Here is a 27,838-nt window from a genome sequence, read left to right as displayed (position 1 = left end):
CCAATATTACAACTAAAGTTCATCTCTTCAGAAAGCAAAGCATGTACACTGCAAAGAGGTAACACGTCTTTTATATGAATTTATGAATTTATGTAGAAAGCCATCCATCCAGGATATTTATGATAGATGAGGTGATGGTTAATTTTATGTGTTAACTTGACTGGGCCACACGAGCACAGTTATTTGGTCAAACATCATTCTGGGTCTGTCTGGATGAGATTAACATTTGAGTCAGTAAACTAAGTAAAGCAGATTGCCCTCCCTCGTGTGGGTGGGCCTCATCTAATCAGTTCAAGACCTGCGTAAAACAAAAAGGCCGAGGGAAAGGGAACACCTCTGTTCTACTGCACTGAGCTGGGACATTGTTCTTCAGCCACCTTTGGACTGGAAGCATCGGCTCTTCTTCAGTCTCCAGCCTGTCAGCTTTCAGACTGGTATGTACCCTACCAGCTGGCCTGATTCTCAGGCCTTCGGACTCAAGCTGGAACTATACCATAGGCTCTCTGGGTCTCTAGCCTGCAGACTGCTGATCTTGGGCCGTCTCAGCCTCTACAGTCATGTGAGCAAATTTCCTTATTGTAAATCTCTTTCTTTATATACATACATCCTACCAGTTCTATTTTTCTGAGAACCATAACTAATATTTAATAAGATATTTATTCTTACAACTGAGTTTTCATTCATATCACTAGCAGTTCTGATAAGGACCTGGAACACAGGTATTACATGGTATTTAACAAGATTAAATTACTGTCCTCCCTGAACATTTTGTTAAGGTTTTTAGAAGAGGCATCCACTCTTTCCCGAGGATCAAGACCCAGGAATCAATTAACCACCAAGTAGAAAGAGCCTTTCTGAGAACAAAGCCACATAGCTGTAGACACAAACACACAGGAATGTCGACATCACTCACACCCCTGAATCCAGCTATATTTGATGCCAGCATGAGCTCATAATGTGAGCACATGAGTATTTTCCAAATCAGTTTGAGCGTTACTGTTTGCAAATAAAAGTCCTAATATAACACTTCTGTGTAAAAACTGGAAAGCCTACTGTATATGTGCATGAAAAGCCTATCCTCTTGGCTTTAGCCAAAGTATTAAGGTCAAAGAAAGGTTAAAACTTTTTTTTTGAAAGATTTTATTTATTTATTTGACAAGAAAGACACAGTGAGAGAGGGAACACAAGCTGGGGTAGTGGGAGAGGAGGAAGTTGGCTTCCTGGTGAGCAGGGAGTCCAACACTGGGCTCAATCCCAGGACCCTGGGATTATGACCTGAGCCAAAGGCCAATGCTCAACAACTGAGCCACCCAGGCACCCTAAAAGTAAGATTAAAACTTAAATTATGGGGCACCTAGGTGGCTCAGTCAGTTAAACGTCTGCCTTCAGCTCAGGTCATGATCCCAGGGTCCTGAGATGGAACCCCACATAGTGCTCCCTGTTCAGAAGAGAGCCTGCCTCTCTCTCCCTCTGCTGCTCCCACTGCTTGTGCTGTCAAATACATAAATAAAATCTTTTGAAAAAAAATTTCAACAAAATTAAAAATATGGATATTAGTATGTATATTTGACAAGCCGAAGCCAATGCCATGTCACTCTTATAAACTGTAGAAACTTCACTATTCTTTCATTAACGTACAAGAGACATACAAGATTTTATTAGTTTCAGGTGCACATCATGGGATTCGATATTTTTATACATTATAAAATGATCCCTATGATAAGTCTAGTTACCGTTATCTGTCACCATACAATTATTACAATATGACTGATGTTCTGTAAGCTGCACATAACATCCCTATAACTTATTTATTTTATAACTGCAAGCTTATACTTTTTAAAATTATTTTTATTAACATACAGTGTATTATTTACCCCAGGGGTACAGGTATGTGAGTCATAAGGCTTACACACTTCACAGCACTCACTGTATCGCATACCCTCCCCAATGTCCATAACCAGCAAGCTTATACCCTTAACCCCCTTCACCTATTTCACCAGCCTCCCGCATCCCCCCCAACCCTCTTCAGGTAACCAACAGTTTATTTCCTGTATCTATGAGGCTGTTTTTGTTTTAATTGTTTTGTTTTTTTAGATTTCATACACAAGTGAAACCATATGGTATTTGTCATTCTCTGTCTGCTTTATTTCACTTAGCATAATATCCTCTAGGTCCATTCATGTTGTCACAAATGGCAAGATTTTTCATCATTCTTAAGCCATATATTTACCTACTCAATGAAGAATATGAATTTTCTTTGATTAGCATTTCTAAACTTACCATCACTAAGAGCTGTCATCAAAGACCAAACTCCTTGCCAAGATTTCTAGTTTTCCAGAGTCAAGGTTAAATGAATGCACTGGATTTCATTTTTAAGTTTTTATTTAACATTTACTGAGCCCTTACTATACATGCTGGCTAGGCACATTCAGCAATACCTACTTTAATGGCTATTTCACCTCTTTGAAGTATGTGCTATTACTATTATTATCATACTATCACAATCTTCCTTTTAAAGGTTAATAAGGAAAGGTTATAATAAATGTACCAGAGCTACTATTGTCAAGAGTGTACCATGCCCCACACACTATACTAAGCTTTACAAGAGGTATCCTATTTAATCCCCACAACTATCTTCTGAGGTAGATACTACTGCCCCCATTCTGGAGATTAGAAAACGAGGCCAAGAGAACAAAATGTAGAGCCAAGATCTATGCATCACATCAGAGTCAGTCCACAAGCTTTGAAAACAACCTGCACCATACTCCAATCAATTCTGTAATATTATCCAAAGTAGATTTCAAATTGCTTAATGAACACCTGAACTCATCTACATTACTTCTGTTCTTGAGTTGTCATGTGGTTTTATTTGTATTTTCCTCCATAATTCTTCATCTCTGGAAAAAGATACACATTATAGGAAGTGCATACTATTTATTCCAAATCAGATGAGTAAAACAAAAGTGTGGAATTATAGATTTAACACTTTTTATTTTACAAAATTTTCCAAAAGTGAGCAAACTCCAGATAGGAAGAAATTTTATTTCATATTTGCATGGGTGTTAACCAGCTATTGGTAACCTGTGAAGTCCTCACCAATCAGAATGGCTAAAATTAACAAGTCGGGAAACAACAGATGTTGGCGAGGATGTGGATAAAGGGGAACCCTCCCCTACACTGTTGGTGGGAATGCAAGCTGGTGCAGCCACTCTGGAAAACAGTATGGAGGTTCCTGAAAAGGTTGAAAATAGAACTACCCTACGACCCAGCAGCTGCACTACTGGGTATTTACCCAAAAGATACAAGTGTAGTGATGCAAAGAGGCACAATGTTTATAGCAGCAATGTCCACAATAGCCAAACTATGAAAAGAACCCAGATGTCCATCGACCGACAAATGGATAAAGAACATATGGTACATTTATTTATACAATGGAATACTACTCAGGCATCAGAAAAAAAAAAAAACAAAATCTTGCCATTTGCAACAATGTGGATGGATCTAGAGGATATTACACTAAGTGAAATAAGTCAATCAGCAAAAGATAATTATCATATGATGTCGCTGATATGTAAAATTTAAGAAACAAAACAGAGGATCACAGGGGAAGAGAAGAAAAAATAAGAAATTAGAGAGGGAGACAAACCATCAGAGGCTCATAAGCATAGGAAACAAACTGAGGGCTGCTGGAGGGGTGGAGAGTGGGGGGATAGTCATTAGGATGAAGGCATGGGATATAATGAGCACTGGGTGTTATATAAGACTAATGAATAACTGACCTCTACCTCCAAAACCAATAATACATAGCATGTTAATTGAACTTAAATAAAAATAAATCAATTTCTTAAAAAAATAACCTGTGAAGTCCTGTTAAAGAAAATCCTGTCCCTACTATGAAGGGCACATCTCAGGTCCTGAGAAATGCTTCTCTACAAGCTGTTAGACAGCAGATAGCCAAAGCACATCTTTCAAAAATTACACTTTTCACAAAAAAAAAAAAATCTTTGGGGGCATTTTCTTATCAGAAAGATGTAAATAATTACATATGGTTTAGAAGTGTAAGATGGCACTGAAAGCAAGAACTAATCCCACGAGAGAAGGTTCTAATCTTATATTTACCCACAGGAGTACAAACATACACACTCAGAGATAACAAATGGAACCAAAAATACATTTACTGATAGTTTCTCTCATGAGAAAGTTTAACAGTGTTTCTTCCTATAGATAGCCACTTTCTTACTTTGGGTATCAAATGTATTCTAACAGTATATATTCATTATCAGGAGTCTCCCTGAAACCAACTGCAGCAGTGCAGGAATAAAAAACAGTCTGGCTCTATAAACCAAGCTATTACAGATCCAGCTCCAAGCAGTCGAGACAGGGCCCTCTGCCAGGAAGAGGTTCATACACACTGGCCACGCGCTTCATAAGATGAACCTTCCTAAACCAATGATGGGGGGTTGAATGCTTCAGAATATGATCAGATCTGGCGTCTATACACTGTGGAAATGAGTTTTTTCTTACACAAGCACTGGTGATCTGGAAAAGTGGAACAAACTGATGGGGACATCTGGTGAAACTGTCACTCCTGAAAACCTGTTGAGCTCAGACAGCCCAGACCCTGAGGAAGCCTGTGCCTGTGAGCAGGCAGGCACACCAATGCAGGACATGCAATCTGGCCTCTGTTGAATTCTGTGATATCTGGCATATGTTTCTCAGCTCTAGTTCCAGGCATACTGTGGGGGTTTTGTGGGTTACCTTCCAGACCACCACAGCAAAGCAAATGCAGCAAGGAAACAGGTCAAAGGAACTTTGTGGTTTTCCAGCTCATATAAATGTTCATTTACACTGTTCTAAATAGTGTATTAAGTGTGCAACAGCATTATGTCTAAAAACATGCATGTACCTTGGCTTAAAAAAACTTTATTACCAAAAAAGGCCAACACCACCTGAGCTTTCAGCAAGTCATGATCACTGATCACAGATCAATGTAACAAATACAATAATAATAAAGACTGAAACACTGTAAGGATTACCAAAATGGAACCCAGAGACATGAGGTGAGCAAATATTACTGGAAAGACTTGCTCAACAGAGGGTTGACCTTCAATTGTGAAAGATGCAACATCTCTGAAGCATACTAAAGCAAAGAATAATAAAACCAGGTAGCCCTGTCCTTCTGTTTGATAAGACTCACAGTAGGGGGGGAAAAAAAAACTTCAGTGTCCCTCAATTATAAGATGTCATTTTAGAGTTTCACATGTTTGCCTTGGGTCCTCTCAGTCGTCATCCTCCTGTATGTTTCTATGTGAACCATGGAGTCAAAGGAAAAAGATAACCCCCTCCTGTTCGTTAGTAGTAGAACATTACTTGTTCTAGCCCCATCCCCACTCCACCCCTCCCCCCAAATACCCTGTTTGTAAATAAGCTTAATTTCCATTCCAAGAATTTGGGGTGAAGGAAGATTTCTTTCCATCTCTATTATTTCAGAACAGAGCCAGGAAATGTCCTGATTCGATGTTTCCAAGAGTCTTATAGTGTTGACCTCGAAAAATAAACTTTACCCCTCTGGCCACAAACACCTGTAAGTCTGCATAACCTCAGAGTCCTGTGCCTTAGGGAAAAAAGGAAAGGCTCTATATGGATTCTCCTGGGTTCCATGCAGTGTAGTAGCATAGGACACTGAGAGCCCAACCTCAGCATTGGACCTCATTTGACAGAAGCATCCTGGACATCCTACACTTCTCTGCGTGAATGCAGCATGTGGGACTTACTGGGGAAGTAAGACGTCTCTAATGAGAGCTAGCAGATTGCTGTCAAAGTCGACATTCGCCTCCTTCTTGTCATCCCCAACCTCCTGGTTCACGAGTAGAGATGTGGTTTCTGAGAGTAACCGCAAGCTGAAGAGTCTCCACTCCACTTGAAAGAAAAAAACAAAAACAAAAATCCCTAAGAATATGAGTACATGGAGAGAGAATGAAAACTGAATGTATACCTAATGGCATTCTCGCTGATGTGGTCACACTTACCATTTTGGCTCTGAACTAAGGAGACCAAGGGTGGCAGGATATAGTCAACAACCTTAAAGAAAAGACATAAAAGGCTTGGTTCCAATCTTTTTAACCACAAAACTGGTATTAACTACTATCAGTACTTTTTGCACTGACAGAATCACTAATCAAGAGAGGGGGAAAATCAACAGCTAAATTTATCCTGGATTTAAACTCTGCATGACATTTAATAAACCACCAAGCTCATTTAACTCTGAAAAAGTCCTCAGGTCAAAATGACATTATGATCATCAAAATGGTAATTTATCAAATCTTCAGAGTTTACAAAAGAACCATTACTATATAACACAAAATCTCGTTGGCATGGGTTGACATTAAATCACCAAATTAACTTATATAAGCTGGTGATCATTACTCAAGTTTAAACTACACAATCAAAATATTGGGAGAAAAAGGAGACACCCAATCCTCATGCTTTATTAAATACATCAAAGAGCCATGACAAGTTAATCTTGGGTGTTTTTAGAAACTGATTCAAAAGCTATAAATCCACTCCACAAACCACCTCTAGGACTTCCTCGTAGTTTCAGACAGAGCACAATCAAATATGGTTTGAAACTTACCCCAAAATAACAAAATTATTCCCCTGGATGAAAATGAAAAATGAAGAAGGACAAGTCATTTCCACATCTGACTTGGAAACCTACTCCCTCATTCGATGAACTATTTTGGCAACAATAAACAAAATTCTGTTGTTTACAACTGAATTTATTCCAGACCCTGAAATATGTATTTGTTCTATCTACACTGAAAAGAAAAAAAGAATTTTTTTCTCTCTACACTGAAAAAAGGGCAGGAGAAATTGGTCACACCCCAACAATACCATCTTGCTGTCCAAACCAAGGAAAGGAAGCTCTGCACAGATAAAGATCTCCACACATGGGTAGTAGCCCATCAGTATGAACCTACTCTAGCTCCACTTTTTATAAAAAGTTTATATATGATATTATATCTTGATATTTGTGCAAGAACCCTAAGAACTAGAGATGTTTTGTTTATCCTCTTCCATTAAGTGATGTCATGTCACTGAAAGCATTGATATCCTGCTCCACTAAGGAATCTTGACAGCTCTAAACTTGCAGTTATGTCAAAAGCAAAAACCATGCAAAGGAAAGAAATATATCCTACTATTAACACCTATTAACATGATCAACACTTATCTTAAAGGCTTTAGAGAAGTGGGACTGACATAAATGATCTAAGTGTCCAAGTTTAAAGAACAGTTAAACATGGTCAAGCAAGATCATCAGAAGATGAAGAGACAAAAATTAGTATTCCTATATGCCTACAATATAACCAATCAAATGACATAATTAAGATACAATCTACAACAACAATAAAATTCTGAAGTATCTATGATATTATGACTTCTACAGAAAAAAATGTAGAAAATATTTATAGGTATGATCGCTATTGATAGACTTCTGAAAAAACCTTGGACGTTGTCACAACCATCCTTACAACAAGAAAAATGCTAAACCAACAAAATCAACAGGTCTTTGTAGATACAGCAGAGAATTGAGGTCATGGAACAAACTCCTGCCCCAAACACTGAAGAGCCAGGCAAATACAGAGAATCACAGCTTAATGGGAACATGAATCACCACTGGAGCTGGCAACTGATGCAAAAACAGGAAGGGTAACTAATCACTGGAGCCTGAGCTTGGGGGATAAAAACTCCTAGAGCCCTGCCTCAGTGGAACCCAACACTCCCAGGAGTTTAACTTCCCAGAATCCCCACTAGATTCTCTGGGTGAAAATCAAAGAAACACCCCATTCCCTATGCTTCAGGCAGAAAGAAGAAAAATTAACCATAGTGAAACATGCTCAGAGCATTCTTTTCTCCTCAACAAAGGCCTGGACACAGGGAACACTATTTCACCAGAACCTAACTGACCTGGGTAGGACAAACCCAACTCCAGCACCTTCTAAGCCTTCCTGTCTTCTCTGTGGGGGGAAATAACTGAGAAGTACTTGTGAAGGTCATACCAAAGGCACAGGTCACAGAAAGAATCCTAACCATAGGACTGCTGGATGCTTCCCCTCCCACCACAATATCAACAGAGCTCCAGTATAATAACACAGATTACAACTGAGACAGTTCCAAGACACAGGTTTTATGTCAGAAGGAGTTATTAGGGAAACCCAAACAACAGGAGTGACAAAAACAAGGATGCTGGAGGGAATTTTTACCTCTGAAACCACAGGTTCAGCAAACAGTGAACATAACCCGGCTTCAAGCCATATACATGTACAATCTCACACTAATGACTCATTTATCTCAGTTCATTTTACCTGATAGGTCAGGTTGAGTGAAATATTTAAAGTGTTAAGAGAAAAAAGCCACCAGCTTCGAATTCTGAGTGAAACTATCCCTCAAGAGTAAAAGGAGAAATCAAATTTTCTCACACAAACAAAAATGGAAGAAATTTTCTGTCAATAGACCTGCCTTGCAAGAAATATTTTTAAGAAGTTTTTCAGAGAGAGCCACCCAGCTGGCTCAGTCGGAGGAGCATGCGACTCTTGATCTTGGTGTTGTGAGTTCAAGCCCCACACTGGGTGTAAAGATTAATTGAAAATAAAATCTTTTGAAAATAAAAAGGTCTTCAGAGAGAAGAAAAAATGATATAGGTCAGAAACTCATATTCCTGTGTCAGAGAAGGACTAAATGAAAGTAACGCATAGTCATTGATGAGAAGACTCAGAGAGGTTAACTCTCCTCAGAATTAACCCCTAATTCCAATGTATATTCCAAGGAGGTTTTCATGAACTCCTCATATTGATTCCATAGTGTATTTGGAAAGTAGTGACACTGCTATAGAAACAGAAAGATGGATGGAAATTAAGAGGGACACACTAGTTCTTGAGCAAGGCTTGACTTTGAATAAATATTCCTCTTCCTTATTCTTGAAGCCTTTCCTTCCCCGTCACTTATTTTTCTGTAGAATCCTTTGTTCCAGGAACTCAGTATCAATACTGACATCTTGCTGACCCCAACATATACTTAATAATCAAGACTCGGATGGTCACACCAGTGCAAGTCATGAGACCACCTCGAAGACATGATGAAGACAGCTGGCAAGACATGTTTCAGATTCCTAATGGAACCACCCAGATCCTATATTTTCCTATATAACCCCTGGGCCTTTTACCCCAGGCAGGCTTGTAGTCTTGGAGGCATTAGCCTGCTGCAGACTTCTTTCCCTGGCAAAGTAATAAACTGTCTTCCTTCATTATACACCAACTCTGTCTTTGACTATTCATCTAAGGGTATAGGTTTAGTTAGCTATCTATTTGGTTAAAAAAAAATACCAGAAAATACTTTAAAAATATGATTATAAAAAAAATGATTATAGGAGGATTAAAGATCCAACAGTTAAAAAGAAAGGCTTTTAAAGGAAACTAAGAGAGCACAGTTTTGTGACTTCTTAAAAAACATCTAAAAAGTACAAACTGAAATTAAAAAAAAAAAAATTGTAGGAGTCCCCATAAGCAAAATGAGAAGAAAAGCCACTGGCTAGGAGAAAGTTCTGCAATCTCCATACTTGACAATCGATTAATACAGGGAATACAAGGGGAAAAAAATCAATGGGAAAAAGATGAACAATCCCTAAAACTAGAATAAGTGGTTCCCAAAAGAGAATACCCAAATAGCCAACAAACATGTGAGAACTACCCAAACCCACTAATGATCACAGAAATGAAAGTCAGAACACTGAGATACATATCAACACATATCCAGTTAAGAAATCACATTAATACCAAGAACTTGCAAAACTTGGGGTAGGGGGAACAGGTAGTCACATTCCACAGTAAATCAGTAAATTGGTACAACAACTTGGATAAAGAATTTCACAACACCAACTAAAGCTGAAGATGAACACACCCTACAACCCAGCAATTCCACGTCGATGTGACACATTCAAAGATCCTCATTGAAGATCTGATTTCAAGAGTTCAAAAATAGAATGTGTAAATCTCTCATCATTATATTTCATGAACACAATCAACCTGCAAAAAGATCTGGAGGGCATAACACTAGATAGCCTGAAACAATACCTTAAAAAACAATACAAACAATACCTTAAATATAATACAATCTTAAATACATCCTAAATGTAAATTTCGGTATTAAAAATATATTTCATCAGTTTTAAAAGAAATCTAGTTCATTATAATATCATCTAATTTTTTAACTAATGGTTTTCCTTTAATGACTGAAGGCAATTACAATTGTATCCCAGGATGATACAAATTTAATCCTTCCAATTGAGAATAATCCTTTAGAAGGAATAACAGGTAGAGGATGGTAATGAAGAAATAAAATGTTTGCTATAATATGTAAATGAAAACTACAAGGCAATTCAGAAGATTATCTGACTATTCAACTTTAATTCATATTTTTGCTGAACAAGACAGTTGATTACATTATCAAATGAAAACTACCCCTAAAGACATGAACCGATAAATAAAAATAAAATTACACTGAAAATGTCTGGATGCTTAGCAATTCAAGCAAGGCAAGGGAGGTAAAAAACTGAAAAGCAGTTTTATCTGTTTTATTTATATTCTATTCAATAACTACATAAATCAAAATAATAAATGGTTTTCAGGAAAATATCACTGGTTTTCAAATCCTAACAAGGAAAAAGACCACATACCTTTGGCAAAATGCTCACTTAAAATTAAATATACAATGATTCGAGCAAAAAAGTACAGATGAAAATTAAAATTTTTAAATGTCAGTTACTTTAGAGCATAGAACAGCGAAACATATTTAGTTCTTAGAGTAGAATTTAGCAGAAAATACGAAAAAAATTTAACAACAAAAATCTAAGAAAATAAAACATTTAAATCTCTTCCCATACAAATCAGAAGGGTTACTGAATCTACTCTCGACAAAATGCAAGAAAAAAAATCTGTAGAACTGATACATCTCAACATTTCCACAAATATTAAGTATCAGTAGACCCATATAAATACACACACACACACATACACACACACAGAGAAATAATTTCAGTGAGCTCACCGTACGTAGGTATGGGTATTTTTATCACCACCATTATCAAACTTAATAGCTACTAAGGGCTAGAAGGGAAACGAACACAAATGTAAAATAACTAACATTACATAAATTGGAATGTGTGGGTGAGCCAGAGTTTCCTGACACAGGGGGAGGTGTATTTTGTTGCTGCCACTGGCCTTAAAATAAATAACTGCCAAGAGTTAGATTCAAAGGCCAAGAAGTCCATCCATATGATGACTTGGGCCTTTTTTTTTTCTTTTTGAGATATTTAGACTAATTTACTCTGAATTTATTTTGAAAACATCCAGATGAACCATAAAACAATTACAGATATATAACCCACAAGATAGCAGCCAGAGAGGAGAAAGCAACTCTAAACTGAGAGAGATTGGCTCATGATGACAAATTGAACAAAATTCTAGCCTCTGGCCCCAAATCCCTGAAATCACATGGTCACTCATGCAGAGAGGGAGAGAGGGGGACTCCTGTAAAATAAAAGACCACAGTTCCAAGAATGCTCAAAGTGAGTCAGCAGAGAATGGCGGGTGGGAAGGGGCACCCGCCCTTGTTAAAACAGAAAAGGCTCTTGCAAACACAGGACTGAGGATTACTTGGGCCCAGCAGCAGGGGGAATTTGTTCTTCTTTAAAAGTATCTTGATATCTGTATTTCAGTACAAATGGCTTCCAATATATCCCTATGCAGTTTATTTATTTTGCCTTATACATTTAAAAACATCTTGAGAATGTATTCACAGACTTCCCCAGACTGCCAAAGGCTTCCACTGTACAAAACTCAGGAACAATCCAGAGTTGGACGCCAAGAATGCCACCCTACTGGGCTAACCTGGTTCTCGTACCCTTCCAACTATGGGCCACTTGCCCATTACTTCCAGCCAATGCACATATCTTTAAAAATGGACCCATTTCGGGGCGCCTGGGTGGCTCGGTGGGTTAAAGCCTCTGCCTTCGGCTCAGGTCATGATCCCAGGGTCCTGGGATGGAGCCCCATATCGGGCTCTTTGCTTAGCGGGAAGCCTGCTTTCTCCTCTCTCTGCCTGCTTCTCTGCCTACTTGTGATCTCTGTCAAATAAATAAATAAAATATTTAAAAAAAAAAATGGACCCATTTCACCTAAGAAAAAATCCTTCTAACAGAAGCGTCATCAAGATAAAGACACTTCACAGGTGTGAACTTCTGATTAGAGTCTTTCAAATGCTAACCAACCACCTCTCTAGGGTGCATTCGTGAGAGCATGTCACACACAAACTAACCTTTCCTGGGGCAAACATTAAAAAAGACTCAAGCATAGAATTTTATACCTCTATGATTAAGTATTTTCAAGTAAATTACCCTAAGTATATCAAAATAATACAGGGAGAAACCTTAAAATGACTCATGAAATTATTTCACACTTCTCTGCCTATAATGCCCACTCCTCACCCAGGCGCCCACGCAGAAGTTAATGCCTACATGTCTTCAAGATTTAGTTCAAGAATAAAATCATCCCCTCTAAAAATAATCTCCATACCCTCTCAACTGAATAGGACTCTTGGCTATACCCCCATGCAAACCACCAATGCAGCACTCTTCAAACCATACGTGGTCCAATCTTAATTTTTCCCATTGGTCTCTTCCAACCAAAACTGAACCTATTCAGAGCAGGGTCTGATTCCAGCTCACTAGTGTATTTTTGGTGCTTTGTTTTTAAAAGGTGGTTTACAAAAGGTAATTACTCTAAATATATGAGTGATAAATACGTAAGTATACCAAAAACTTAAAAGTTTTTTGGGGTCCATTCATTACATGGCTGCTATAACTCTATTCATATTAATCTATCCTATTAATATGAATAGGAGTTAAAAGACGTTTTGAAACCCAAAAGATATTTGTTCAGGCACCTCAATGGCTCAGACAGTTAAGAGTCTGCCTTCAGCTCAGGTCATGATCCCAAGGGCCTGGGATCAAGTCCTGTGTTGGGCTCCCTGCTCCACAGGGAGTCTGCCTCTCCCTCTGCCCCTCCCCCTACTCATTCTCTCTCACTCATTCTCTCTCAAATAAATAAATAAAATCTTCTTAAAAATAAAATAAAAAGTATTCATTCTACACAATGGCAATTTCTTTTTAAAAAGAAAAAGAAGGAAAGGAAAACCTAATATGATTTTGTATGCTAGTTGTCAGCTGAGGTGACCCCAAACTTTAATTTTAAATAAAACTCACAGGCCTGAATCCTATAAGAAATCTCAGTCCTTTCCCAGATTTCTAGGAATGTACAGGGGTTTATTTAGTTTCCCATGCTTCACTGCTGACTCTGAGATTTTTACTTACTCTAGTATTTTTTTTTAAGATCTTAGTTATTTATTTGAGAAAGAGAGAGAGCACAAGTAGGGGGGTGGCAGGCAGAGGGAGAGCGAGAAGCAGGCTCCCCACTGAGCAGAGAGCCCAATGTGGGGCTCAATCCTAGGGCCCTGGGATCATGACCTGAGCCACCCAGCCACCCCTTTACTCTAGTGTTTTATTAGCTTCTCACCTTCTCCTGCTGTTTGCTTCAGGGAAAGTGACTATACAAATGAACAGTGGTCAGACTATCTGTCACAGTTAGGACCCTGCCCCACAGCCTCCGCAGGAAGTGGGCAGGAAAGCCAAATCACACCTGCTGCAATCAGCTTGGGACGGTCAGGGCATGGTGGATGACGACCAGCTCCACTGTGTTTGCCACCATGCGCCACTCCCAACTCAAGACTGGCCAGAGAAAACCAAATATGCTCCCCTAACCAATCCCACAGGAGACCCTGTCATTAGCTTGCCACCAGCTCCCCCATGCCAACCAAGATATGCCTTCAGCCTCCCCTTTTTTTTTTCACCCTAAAGTGTTTTTTTTTTTTTTCTTAAAGATTTTATTTAACAGACAGAGATCACAAGTAGGCAGAAAGACAAGCAGAGAGAGAGAGAGAGAGGAGGAAGCAGGCTCTCTGACGAGCAGAGAGCCTGATGCGGGACTCGATCCCAGGACCCTGAGATCATGACCTGAGCTGAAGGCAGAGGCTTAACCCACTGAGCCACCTAGGCGCTCTCTTCCAAGTATACTTTTTTTTTTTCAAGTATACTTTTAAACACCATTCATGTGTTATTTTCTTCCTTAACACCACCTGATTTTTATTAAGTTTTTAATTTTAATTCCAATGTAGTTAACATACAGTGTTATATTAGTTTCAGGTATACAACATAATGATTCAACAATTTTGTACATTGCACTCCTTGATTTTTATCTAAACCTGGGGCTAAGTTCTGTTAGAACCAGAGAAATTCAAAGCCCATATCATACTAACACCAAGAATGATTACTGGTTAATCATATTACAGAACGCTTTTTTTTTTTTTTTTAAACACAGTTTTATACATTTATTGAGGGGAATTTCATGCTACCCTAGGAATCGGTGATTTTTTTTTTTTAAAGATTTTATTTATTTATTTGTCAGAGAGAGAGTACACACAAGCAGGCAGAGAGGCAGGCAGAGGCAGCGAGAGAAGCAGGCTCCCTGCTGAGCAAGGAGCCCGACTCGGGACTCGATCCCAGGACCCCGGGACCATGACCCGAGCCGAAGGCAGCAGCTTAACCAACTGAGCCACCTAGGCGTCCCTTACAGAACGCTTCTTGATTTTAAAATCATACATGGGGAATGCAGTCTGACTCAGGATAAAACTCAATCTGCATTTTGAAGAGTCACATTATAAAAGTATGCTTTCATGACAATCTAATGCCAAACGGCAACAATGCAGCAGGGTAATAAAGAAGTGAGGAAAAGGGCAAAAACCTAAAAACCCAAATCACTGTCAGGGCACAGTGAGGCAACCATGAGAACAAGATCAGACCCTGTGTATGACAAAGAAAGTGTTCTACACCTTCAGTTGGCATGGCTTTGTTCACTGGTACAAGGTCTCCCTATTAAAACAAGAGATTGAACCATCAGGGACAATACGCGGTGAGTACCTTTTGCCACTGTGAAGTCAGATGGTTTGTTCATCAGTGCTCTCCTCTTCTTGAATCTTCCACAGAATTGATAAATAACATATACAACATCTAAGTAAATACCACTGCAACTCTAATCATGCTCCCCTGCACTAATGACTTCCCTTGTAAAATTCCACCATTCATTACCTATTTTAGTTGTAGAGATAATACACTTGGGTATACAGCAATGCAAGGAATTTTAATATTTAATTAATGGCTGCAGCATTGCTTTCTTAAACAAAGACGTTCGTCTGTGGTAGAGGTCATTGAAGGACATGTCCTAAAAACAGAGCTGTATTTCCCCTTTTTTAAAAAAATGCAGATTCCCAAGGCTATGGACTTTTTATTTCTTTGCTCAAAAACAAATATGGGCAAAACCACATATTCAAAAACTCTGTGTGCATGTTTGCACATCAATTGCTGCTAATGATCATCCTCAGTGTCCCAAAAGATATGAATGCCTATGACTTAGGGACGCAACTGACAGCTCTGGGACACGTAAGCTAAACAATCACAAAGGCACTGAAATATGTAAGTAAGACTCCCACGGCTACCCTTACTCCAGTTGTTCTTAAAGACAATGATATCCGAAATGATACTTTATCATTTAAGAAACTTATTTTCCATTTTAAGAAATGATGAACATGAAGCTTAGCAGTTTTAAACTGTAAACAGAAACGTAACCATACTCAAATTTTCTTCTTTTCACAGAGGAAAAAGCAACAATTTCACCTATGGAAAGTATATTTCTGAAATAATCATTTACGATGAAAGTAAACTTTATACTGTTATTTCTGGAGAGGGGTGTTTTTCCTTTATTTTTTTTAATTTTATAGATGAAAGTATATCATTTGAAAAGTAAAGTTTTACTATTCTAGACACTGGATTAAAATTCTTATCCTACATTTGAAAATTAATCACCACTTCCTTCATTGCAGCAGGCCTTGGAAAATCTGCTATCTCTGACAGCACAGTAATTAACATGTTCACACCAACTGCCAGTCCCCTTTCCTCCACACAAAGTAACATCAGACATATAGGGAACACATGCCTAAGACATGAATTCTACCTCTGCTAATGGCAGAGTGGGTCATACAGAACACCCCTTTTGAGGAGAACAACTAAGAAAACTAGCCACAACTTGCTTAAATCTTCTTTACAATATTAAATACCCAAAAAGATGTTAAGAAATTCCCAAGGCACAAGAGAGGGGCAGAATTTCACAAGACTGGCATTTGCTCTTGGCAATACTTGGACTGGGAGACACAGGAACTCTCATATACTACTCGGGGGGAAGCAAAACAGTAAACCCTAGGTATTTATGCTTTGATCCCACAATCACCGTTCTGAAAATGGGCCCTGAAGATACCCCTCCAACAACGGGAAACTGCATATGCATGAGGCTATTTGTTTATAACTGAAAAACATTAGATACTACACGTCCCAACACAGCAGATGGGTTGAATAACCTACGATCTATATACACACCATGGAGTACTATACTGCTCCGATGAAGAAACAGAGTTCTAGGAACTGAAATGGAGTAATTTCCAACAACCATTATGAAACAAAAAACCAAAGTGCAAGAGTAGAGTGTGTTGCCTTTTATACAAGAAAGAGGCAGAAATAAGACATCTGTTCTCTTCACCAAAAAGAAACACTGAAGGAGAAACCAGAAAATGATGAGGCCAGCTACCTGTAAGAGTAGGGAAGATGTGCTGGAGCTGTGGCAGGGTAGAAGGGATCTATGCCCAGGGGAAGGAAGTGACACTGCTCTGAATACACCTGTTTCTATGGCTTTGGATTTGGGAAGCATGTTAATCTTATACGTATTCAAAAAAATAAAATCAAAAAGGATAGGAAGGAGAAAAGAAAACCTACAATTGAAAGCAAACTAAAAACAAATCAACTGCATTTCAGATCAGTATGATAACCACACTGAAAGGGGAGGAAGGGAACCAACCCCAGTACCTTATGAACACAGCATTGAGTATGCAGCCCCCGTCTTGCTTGGGTTGCATCTGGGAGGCAGAGAAGAGGGAAAAATTCCCTCCCTGATTCCCTGATTTCATTGTTTGTTTTTGTATTGGTGAGGGTAAAGCAATTCTGTAACAATTTCAGATGCCTTACACAATTAAGCAAATGAGAGAATGTGATGTTGCTGGAAGCCAGAATTTTTACAAAGGAAAGAAGGGACACACAAATATGAAATGGGGAAAGGCAAAAAAAGGACCATGTGGACAAGGACTGGATTTGAAGGTTTTAATGTGAACTCATGATTCAAAATACATGTACATGTGTGTGTGCGTAGGTACAGGCATATGCAAGAATGCATATGAGTGTGTCCTGCGTGTTCCTATGTGTATATACATGTATCCACTTCCTAGCTCTGTTTTATGTATACATTTCCTACAATTCAAGACATCCTAGGAAGGAAGAGCACACTTGGGGCCCTAACTAATGCCACCTCCCATGAAAAGGAGCCCAGGTTCCTCAGAGAATTGACTGGAAAATGACTGAGCCAAGGCAGGGAAGCTAGAAGCTGAAGCAAAAAGATCTTGTTGTGCCAGAAAGTTAGGGAAAAAATCACTCAAAAAGTGATGGGGTATGTCACAAGGACACAGGAGCCAACTTGAAAGGCTTTATGTTGGCCAAGTCTGGTGTAATTTGAGCACCAAAATAAATCTAGCAATGAAGCTGCTGATAAAAATAGGAATCGGTGGTACACAGAATGATGGCAGACAGAAAGATGTCCACCATCCTTAGCCCTGAAACCTGGTAATTCCTTATCTTACACAGCAAAAGTGATTTTGTCGATATGATTCCATCAAGGATCTCGAGATGAGGTGTTTATCCTGGATCAGACAGGTGGGCCGAATGTAAAAACAAGACCTCCTTATAAGAGGGACAAATGAGGGTCAGAGTGAGAGAAGGAGATGTGTCAACAAAAGCAGAGGTCACTGGGGCACCTGGGTGGCTCAGTTAGTTAAGCGTCCAACTCTTAGTTTTGGCTCAGGGTTGTGAGATCGAGCCCAGCATCAGGCTCCTTACCAGGCATAGAGCCTGCTCATGATTCTCTCTGGGGGGGAGGGGAAGCAGAGGTCAGAGAGAGAGATCTGAAGGTGTTACACTGCCACCTTTGAAGACAGAAGAAGGGACCATAAGCCAACGAATACAGATAACCCCTGGAAGCTGGAAAAGACAAGGAAAAAGAATTTTTCCCTTATTGCTTCCAAAAGGAGCACAGGTATGCTGACACCTTGATTTTAACCTCACAGACCCATTTTGTACCCATTTTGTACCCATTTTGTACTTCTGACCTCCAAAACCCTAACGTAATAAATTTGTGTTGTTTTAAGCCACTAAAGTTTTGATAATTTATTACAGAAACGATAGGAAACTACTATAGAATACAAGTCCATACCAGTGATTGATTAATAGATATGCTCATTCATATCAGTTACTTTGCCAAAAAAAAAAAGTCTTATATTTAACCAAGATATAAACACTTTTTAACTTATTTATAAAAAAATTTTATATTTATGCAACCTTTTTAAATTTCAGCATAACATACATACAGAAAGGTACACTAATCCTAGGCATATGTCTCAGTTAAATTTCACAAGATGAACAGACTCATGTCTGCACCTGGATCAAAATAAGATTTTACCAGTACATTGCAAAGTCCCCTTGTAGCCCCTTCCAGTCACCACCTGCCCCAGGAATAACCACTATCCTAGCTTGTAATAGACAAACCTGTTTTCAAATTTAATGCAACTGTATAATATTTTGTATTTGCCATCTTTGTCTCAGTATTAACTTTGTGAGATTTATCCATGTTCTTTTTTTTTTTTTTTTTTTAAAGATTTTATTTATTTATTTGACACAGAGAGAGAGAGATCACAAGTAGGCAGAGAGGCAGGCAAAGAGAGGGGGAAGCAGGCTCCCCGCTGAGCAGAGAGCCAGATGCGGGGCTTGATCCCAGGACCCTGGGATCATGACCTGAGCCGAAGGCAGAGGCTTTAACCCACTGAGCCACCCAGGCGCCCCAGATTTATCCATGTTCTTAAGTATAACTATAAATCATTCACTTTCTTTGCTACATAGTATTCAATCACAGAACAAAACCATATTTTGTTTATCCATCAGATTGTCGATGATGGACATTTGGAGTTATGAGCATCCTTCTATGTGTATTTTAGTGAACATATGCTCACATTTCTATTGAATGTATAGGTGAAACTGCTGACTCACGTATATACTATGTTTGGCTTCAATAGCTACTACCCGGTTTCCAAAGTATCTGTGCCAACTTATATTCCCACTACAAGTTTTTGAGAGTTCCATGCTCTACATCCTCACCAACTCTTAATCCAAAAATCCGATTTAAAGATAAATTACTTCAGTATTTGTTAGCCTCCAGGCTTTAGCTTAAAAATTTACAAAAGGGCAGGATTTCATTTAAAATAAGGGGGGGAGAGGGGCGCCTGGGTGGCTCAGTGGGTTAAGGTCTCTGCCTTTGGCTCGGGTCATGAGCCCAGGGTCCTGGGATCGAGCCCCGCATCGGGCTCTCTGCTCAGCGGGGAGCCTGCTTCCTCCTCTCTCTCTCTCTGCCTGCCTCTCTGCCTGCTTGTGATCTCTGTCTGTCAAATTAAAAAAATAATAATAAAAAAAAAATAAGGGGGGGAGATTATGACTTAGCTTAGTTTTTTAGTAAAAGAAAGTGAAATATATTTTAGGTGACTTATGTATATTATTGCCATAATTTTCCAATTAAGACTCATCTTTATTTTTTTCTTTGCTATCAGAAACATTTTTTTTTTTGAAACCACCATGAATGGGGACAAATTCTTTGTACAATCCCAATCATTATGTATTTCTGACTGCTCTGTAGGCCACACTGTTGATTTCCGACTCTGAGGAACTAAGTGGTCTAAATTCTAGGAAGAATCTGAGTTAAGCAATTGTGCTCATCAAGAATTAAATGCATGTAATCACTTCCATATAATAAAGTATTGATCAGCAGCCTTGAACACAGTTTGTGCTAGCATTTCAAACAATGTTATGCTCCTGGGAGTGCTGGATCTTCAATTTCATGTATTCCAGTCATGCTCAGGAAGAGATAATTAGAAGATTTCCCATGGGTTATAGGATTAAAAAATATTTTTTCATGAAGCTCATTTTATGAAGCAATGGTACCTTTCCTATCATAATACGGGCTGTAGTTATTATGATGGCATTTCATGTTTTGTAAATAAACTAATTAAATGCCTACATACATGTAAGTACAGATACATGTAAATACTGGATCTTAACAAATTCTCCATGGGATTATTGTTCACTAGGATAAAGTATCAATAAGCAACACTGGAGCAAGTAAGAGCTCAATGAAATCATTGCTGAGAAAGTGACCATCACAGAGTTTCAGGTAATAGTGGGTATGATTATTTGGATTAACCCTCTCACTGAAAACAGTATACGATACCAGATAAAATATAAATGAACAAAATCTTAAAAGTATTTGAGATCTGAAAAAGACAGTGGCGGAACTTTCAGACCAATTTCTTGAATGAAAGTCTTACCTAGAGAGTGGAGTAGACCACGTGAGCACATACCTGATTGTGCCATGGAGATGCCTACCAGTAATGCAAACGCAGGCTTCAGTGGCATTGGGGGGGTGTCGGTAGGGGGAGGTGGCATGCACCAGAGCCAGGGAGAAAGGTGTAAGTTTGGGACTTCCCAGCATACCCAGTTTTGTATCGTCTCTTACCCTGAGCTGGGCACTGAGGAGGGGGGATTATGCTCTCAGAGTAATGCAGAAATCATTCCAGTGATCTAGTCACCAACCCCTCCACACACATTCATACTCCTGAACTGCTGAGGAGGCTGCCCTGGGAACTTACGATCTCAGACCTATAACCTGTATTTCACTTAAAGGTCTGATATGTTACTTAAAGAAAAGAGAGCTTTTTTAAAGTTCAGCTTTTAATAAGTTAATACGCATAATGTAATTTTATGGTAAGCGGTAAAAGAAAAGGGAGTACCTAAATACTACATTCCTACGGAGAAAAAATGAAAAAAAGTCATTAAGAAGAGAAATGAAAGATGAGAAAAGAGAGAATATGAATGACAAAGTCTGAAAGAAGACGGTACAATGAAGCCCAATATACTAACAACTACAGTAAATGTAAATGGAGTACATGTTCCAGTGAAAAGCTAAATATTGGCCAAATTAAATTTTTAAAAAATACTATACAGTATTTACTATGAAACAGACCTAAAATGTAAGGATAGAGAGCTGTTGGAAGGGAAAAAATGAAAAAGATATATCAACAAATATTAAGCAAATAAAGTACATGTGATTATATTAAATGAGACAAAATAGGCCTTACAGCAAAAAGCATTACTAGAAATAAAAGTCACTTCGCCAAAAAAAAGGTCAATTTCATAAAATGACACCAGAATTTAAATTTTCATGCATCTAATAACATGGCCTCAAAATACATAAAACAAAAACAGAATTACACAAGGAGAAATAAATTCATAAGCCTTAAAGGAGACTTATTCACACTTCTCCCAGTAAGTTATAGAAAAATGATACAACAGTCAAAATCAAAATCACAGAAATACCTGGGCAAGCATTTCATAAAAGAATATTCTCAAGTAGCCAATAAACATTTGAAAAATAACTCAGCCTCATTTAGTAGTCTGGATCCTACCATTTAAAACTATGGTAAAATATCGCTATATATTCATTCATTAAAAAGCCTGAGATAACAGGAGTTAAGAAGGATGTAGGGATTGGGTACTGCACTGCTGGTGTGAATACAAGTTTGTACCACCTCTTTGGAAAACACTATGGCATTTTCTAGATAAAATGAATTTGCAAATATTCCATAACCACTAATTTCACTCCAAAGTATGTATCCTAGAAATACTGCATGCTTCTGTGGTGCAAAATACAAAAACAAGAATCTCCACAGCAATATTTTGTGTAAATGCCAAAAACCAGGAAGAGTCTAATGCCTATCGAGACAAAAAAAAATAAGTAAATTGTGATATCTGCATATACTCATATTTCAACATTAGGATACAATACACTAATGAAAAATTAAACCATAAAGATACTTAACAACACAGATATCCTACAAACACTGAGCAAAAAAGGGGGGGTCACAAATGAACACGTATAGTATTATACACACTATAAAGGTAGGCAAAACCAATCTATATCGTTTAGGGATGCATACACCGGCCTACAAAGGAATACATGGGAATGATTACCATGAAAGTCAGAAGAGTGGTCCCTCTCTCAGGAGGAAAGGAATCCCGATTGAGGGGAATTCAGGGCTATAGTCACGGTTTTTCAACAGAGTGGCAATTTCTCAAGCACGGGTTTTGCAACTATTTGTTAAACTACACACGTTTTAAGGTACTTTTAAAGAGGAGGAGGAGAAAGAGGAAATAGAGGAGAAGGAGAAGAAAACAACCATAAAGAATTGGTAGAAATATTCTACCCTCAAAAAATAATTATCCCCACTCTCTTGAAACATGTGTCCTCCAAGACCCCAGATGCCATGTAAGAACTCAGGCCACCCTGAAGTCACTCTGCTGGAGAGACCACACAGAGGATGGAGAGAGTGCCTGAAGAGTCCCAGCTGGAGGCAGATATGTGAGCAAATGAGCCTTAGATGATTCCAGTCCCAGGCACCACTGACTACCAACACTTAAAAGACCCCAAGTTAGAATCGCCTTACTGAGTTCAGTCAATCCCTAGAACCATTAGAGAAGATAGGAAAATGATAACTAGGGTACTCATCTTACCTGGCTTCTTTTCTTGATGCTTTCTGTGGGTGAGGATGAAATCACAAAGCCTTTCCTCCCTCCTCTAAAGTCAGCACTCAACTCGGCTAAGGATCCCTCAGGCAGAGGTTCTAAAATGGATGCAATTTCACAGTCCAGAAGACATCTGGCAACTTGTAAAGACCTTTCTGTTTGTCACTAAAGGGGGAAGCAGTGGGTGCTACCCACATCTAGTGGGTAGAGGCCAGGGACACTCCAAAACATTCTACAATGCCCAGGACAGCCATCACAACAAGGAACGGTCCATCCCCAAATGCTCACAGTAAGAGTGAGAAACCCTGCTGTAAGAGTTTATGCAGTGGGGTACAACAACCAACCAGGAAAGAAGCAAGAAGCAGCAAACTGGGGGTAAGGTGTGGACCAGAAGGGAAACAGAATAATGAGCATCGGTAATCCTGAAGAAATCAATGAGGGAAGATACTTCCTATGTTCATCTCGTCAGGAGGCAGCTTTTCTGAACGGTTATTTTATATGAGGAACATATATGAACCAAACATGTGTAAATTACTCTCTTTACATACAGAAATACCAAGCAAACAAAAAAAATCTTTCTCACAAGCTGCCGGAACTGACCGTAGAGCAATAGTCTTTCAACAAAATAGGATACTGTATTATTGCTTCAAAAGCCGACAATGTGATCTTGATAAATTCTTCCGATGCCATCAGTCCTAGGAATACAGGTAATTATTACAGATGTTTATTTTCATGTGCAAAATCACAACATCGAAGTACCTCAAACAAAGATGCAAAACTTTCCATGGTCTACTCACCTATAGCTCCATCTATGTTAGTTTCTCCTGAGTCTACAGATTTAATATGACTCTGTAAAAAATAAAAATTAGTATGTGAAGATTTCAAAATAACTCTGAAAGAAAATAGAGATAATATTTTCCCCAAAACTGCACCCATCATTCTTACTGAAATCCTGGAAGGTATTACATACCATATGCAATTTTTTTTTAAAGATTTTATTTATTTATTTGACAGACAGAGATAACAAGCAGGCAGAGAGACAGGGAGAGAGAGGAAGGGAAGCAGGCTCCCTGCTGAGCAAAGAGCCCGATATGGGGCTCGATCCCAGGACCCTGGGATCATGACCTGAGCTGAAAGCAGAGGCTTAACCCACTGAGCCACCCAGGTGCCCCACCATATGCAATTTATAAACACTACAATCATCATCTTAAAATAGGATCATATGAAATAATATACACATTGTAAACCATAGTCATTTTTAAACATACAGATCACCACCCATGAGATTTAATGTTGGAATAAATGCAATAGCAATAAAAGCACAGAAAGGTCAACCTATATAAGTGAGGATAATCCAATTAATACATAACCATTTCCAATATGCTACACTTACTCCCTACCTTGGAAGTTAGTACGGATACACGTAACTGGGTGAAACAAACCTCTCCCAGGAAGGTCAAACCTTGTCTACCCTTGACTGCGCTTAGCACCGAGAGGCAGCAGTTCAAGCACGGCCTTCAAAGTTCACCACTGTTCTTAGTCCCTCTTATATATGCGCTACCCCAACCCCAACCGAAGCCCTGTGCCTCCATGCACGATGACCCCGAACACTGTTCTAGAGGCAGGCCTACGAGCTCCCTGTGTGAATTTCCCAGTCCCCAGCTGAAGGTCCCACAGACAAGAAGTACTCTGTGAACACAAGATCTGAATGCAACAGTAATGATAACCAGCATGGCCATGATGATGACGTGTGGAAGCACCACAACGGAGTTCTGGACCCTGGCACACAAAAGAATACATATATAACATTTTGTATATAATAACACATACCAAATAAAGTATAAGATTACCGTGGTATTAAAAAAAAAGTAAGCAATTAGTCTGGAGGGAAAATGAGTCCAATGGTTTCTCTTAAAACACTTGATAATATAAACAAGTCTATATAACATATATAAAAGAACATATGTACAGGTTTTTGCACTATAAAAGGAAAGAAAATCCTTAAACCCATATTTGAGTTAAGAACTAAGACATTCCTGGGGTGCCTGGGTGGCTCAGTGTGTTAAAGCCTCTGCCTTCGGCTCAGGTCATGATCCTAGGGTCCTGGGATGGAGCCCTATATCGGGCTCTTTGCTCAGCAGGGGGCCTGCTTCCCCCTCTCTCTCTCTGCCTGCCTCTCTGCCTGCTTGTGATTTCTGTCTGTCAAATAAATAAAATCTTTTAAAAAAATAATAAAATAAAATAAAATGATCTAAAAAAAAAAAAGAACTAAGACATTCCAGGGGCACCTGGGTTGCTCAGTCGGTTGAGCATCCGACTTCTGATCTTAGCTCAGGTCTTGATCTCAGGATTGTGAGCTCAAGCCCCACATGGGGCTCCCCATGTTCAGCAGGGAGTTTACTTCCTCTATCCCTCTGCCCCTCCCCCTCTTCCTCAGCTCATTAATCAAGAGCATTTTCAAAAGGACACAAGAAACACAGTGAATATTAGGTTAATACACATCACGAGTTCCCGAGCGCATTTCCTTAATGTCATTGCTTCCTATTTCCCAGCCCAGTTCAATGGAGGCCCCACAGAATTATGGTATTCACGAGAGAATCTCCCCATAGTGCTTCCCCAGAGGCTCACACTATCCCTAGATACTTTTTTTTTTTTTTTTAACTGGAGAGAAATGCGGGTATGATGACACACCGCTTCTGTTAATCAGAAGGGAAAACAGCAATTACCAGCTATGTAGTCCTCTTTTGTCTGGACCCTTTGAAAGCTTAATAATGGTTTAAAGGTGACCTGCTAAATTGTTTCCAAATACTCGCCCCTTTAAAACATAAGACGACCAAAACTTCACTTTAGTTGGGAAAAATATGTTTACAAAATGTTAATTGCTATACTCATATGTCCATATGTAAGAAGTCCTGAATTTTCCTACCCCCCCCCCAAAAAATAAATAAATAAAAGAGGTCTATGGGTCAAATAGGCAAACCATGCCTGGTGCCAGCATGAGAAGTGAAATCAACAGGAAGCACAACGCCACCGCTCCCTCCAGCCCAGCTCCTTCAGGACCCTTCTCATGAGTGGCCACCACACCAGCCTGACTGCTGTCTCCACAACTGTGGAAGGCAGGCCGGCAGCTCCTGGAGAGCTGCTTTAGAGGAAGCCCAGAAAGCTCTGGAGAGCAACTTGCTGCCACTAGATATAGCTACTGAAGATGAACCAGGCTAGAGTAGCTCAAATGAAGGCAAACTAAGCTATTCTACCAGATATATTTAAAAAAAAAAAAACTAAAAATAATATTTAACTCCAGATAGAACAATAAGGCTTTCAAAGCACAGTACTAAATACACACACCAGAATGACCCCCTCAGGCCACCAGGACAGAAAGTGCCCCGCGCTCTGGACAGTTTCTACAGGACTGCTACATACAGCTGTGCAACCCCCTTCTCTACACACACACACACACACGGACACACTCACACATGCATGCACACGTGCACAAAACCAACAAACAAAACCTCTTCCCAAAAAAGAGGAAACCTTTACCAAAACAAAATTTAAAAGAATTATTTCAAAGCACAAAACTCAAGAGGCTTTAATATACTAATCTGTGCTGTAAATTTCTGTGAAGCTGGAGGATGTTGGATGAGTTGACTTCGCCTGGTGGCATCAGTAAGGCACAGTGACTTCAATAATACCTTTGGCACCCTCTGGATAGATTATGAATCAGTTCGCAGAAGTAACAACCAACTCTCAATAGTTCATAATAAATGCATAAGAACTCTGTAGATAAGTAAATCTAGGTCCTTCATTTTAGTCAATACCTCTTCCCCTTTACTAGTTTTTCATCAAAGCCATCCACACTGAGTAAAAGAAGAATGAACACACAGCTAAGGCCAAATAACATATGAGATGAGGAAAATGATGAAAAAATTCTGGGACTGGTCATGATCCAAACTAGGAAAATATCATGGAGAAAGCCAAAAGATCTTTTCTATTTTATTTGCCTAAACTCCCTCTACCTGAGTGACATTATCAGGGGGGGTGGGGGGGGGACACAACTGCTAAAGATTTTTCCACTATCCAAACTACCTTTCAACCAGAGAATTTTCCATTCTCTAAAAGGGCCTATATTAAGAGGACCCTACAGACTACCTCCTAATCCACACAGAGTTCACCCTTCCTTGGGAGAAGATGAGGAGGTCCCTCCTTGGTGTGGCCTCCTCCCTTGTCTGGAGCATAGCATTAGATGGAGCAGATGTGCTCTCCCCAAAATACACACACATAATTCCTGAAGTTCATAAAGACTTTTAGTTGGAGACACTTGCCAGTTCCTTGAAAACCTAAACTGTAGTCAGTTAATGTACATAGAGAAAAGCACTCCATAGGAGAAAAAAATGAGAGAGCAAACAAGAACAACTATCGGCCTCCCAAATAAACATCATGTCAAAAGATTCCAAGATGGCTACAAGGGCAAAACTACCATTTCCAGGCAACGATAGCTCAGTGCAAAAGGATCAGGGAATTACGGCATGCCAAAATGATACCTATATAGTACTTAAAAACAGATTAAAAGGCAAATTAAAGAAGGTAGCAAATGAAAATTCTAATAATTTGCAAATCCCTGAATGTACAACAACAAAATTACATACTTAGCAAAATTTGGGATTCAAGATAATAAAGATTTGAAGTTAGGTACAAAAGGACCCTAACTACATTGCTTGAACACACTTCTTAAAGAAATCAGTGATCGCCACGCAACTTCAAAACTTCATTACTTTACTCTTTGATGAACCTTCTAGAAAACTACACTCCCACTTGTGGAAGACAGTCATTTTTTTGTATTCCAAACTTGGGATAATGTAGAGATGTTTACCTCATTTTAACTAGAAACCTCTATGG

General features: G+C 39.0%; 1 protein-coding gene across 1 annotated transcript in view; it reads right to left on the bottom strand.

Moving 5' to 3' along the window:
- ULK4 (unc-51 like kinase 4) overlaps positions 1-27,838 on the bottom strand; it is a 610,308-nt gene that overhangs the window by 372,651 nt on the left and 209,819 nt on the right. Inside the window, exons 26-29 of the mRNA XM_080819657.1 lie at positions 23,743-23,794; positions 23,546-23,640; positions 6,030-6,081; positions 5,775-5,919 (exon numbers count right to left, since the gene is read on the bottom strand). Of these exons, the coding sequence (XP_080675783.1) occupies positions 5,775-5,919; positions 6,030-6,081; positions 23,546-23,640; positions 23,743-23,794 (344 nt within the window). The remainder of the gene's footprint in view (positions 1-5,774; positions 5,920-6,029; positions 6,082-23,545; positions 23,641-23,742; positions 23,795-27,838) is intronic.

The sequence above is a fragment of the Martes martes genome (assembly GCF_963455335.1).
Source record: "Martes martes genome assembly, chromosome: 1".
In the NCBI taxonomy this organism is placed as follows: domain Eukaryota; kingdom Metazoa; phylum Chordata; class Mammalia; order Carnivora; family Mustelidae; genus Martes; species Martes martes.
The sequence above is the reverse complement of the archived record's forward strand: the minus strand, read 5'-3'. Positions and strand labels throughout refer to the sequence as shown.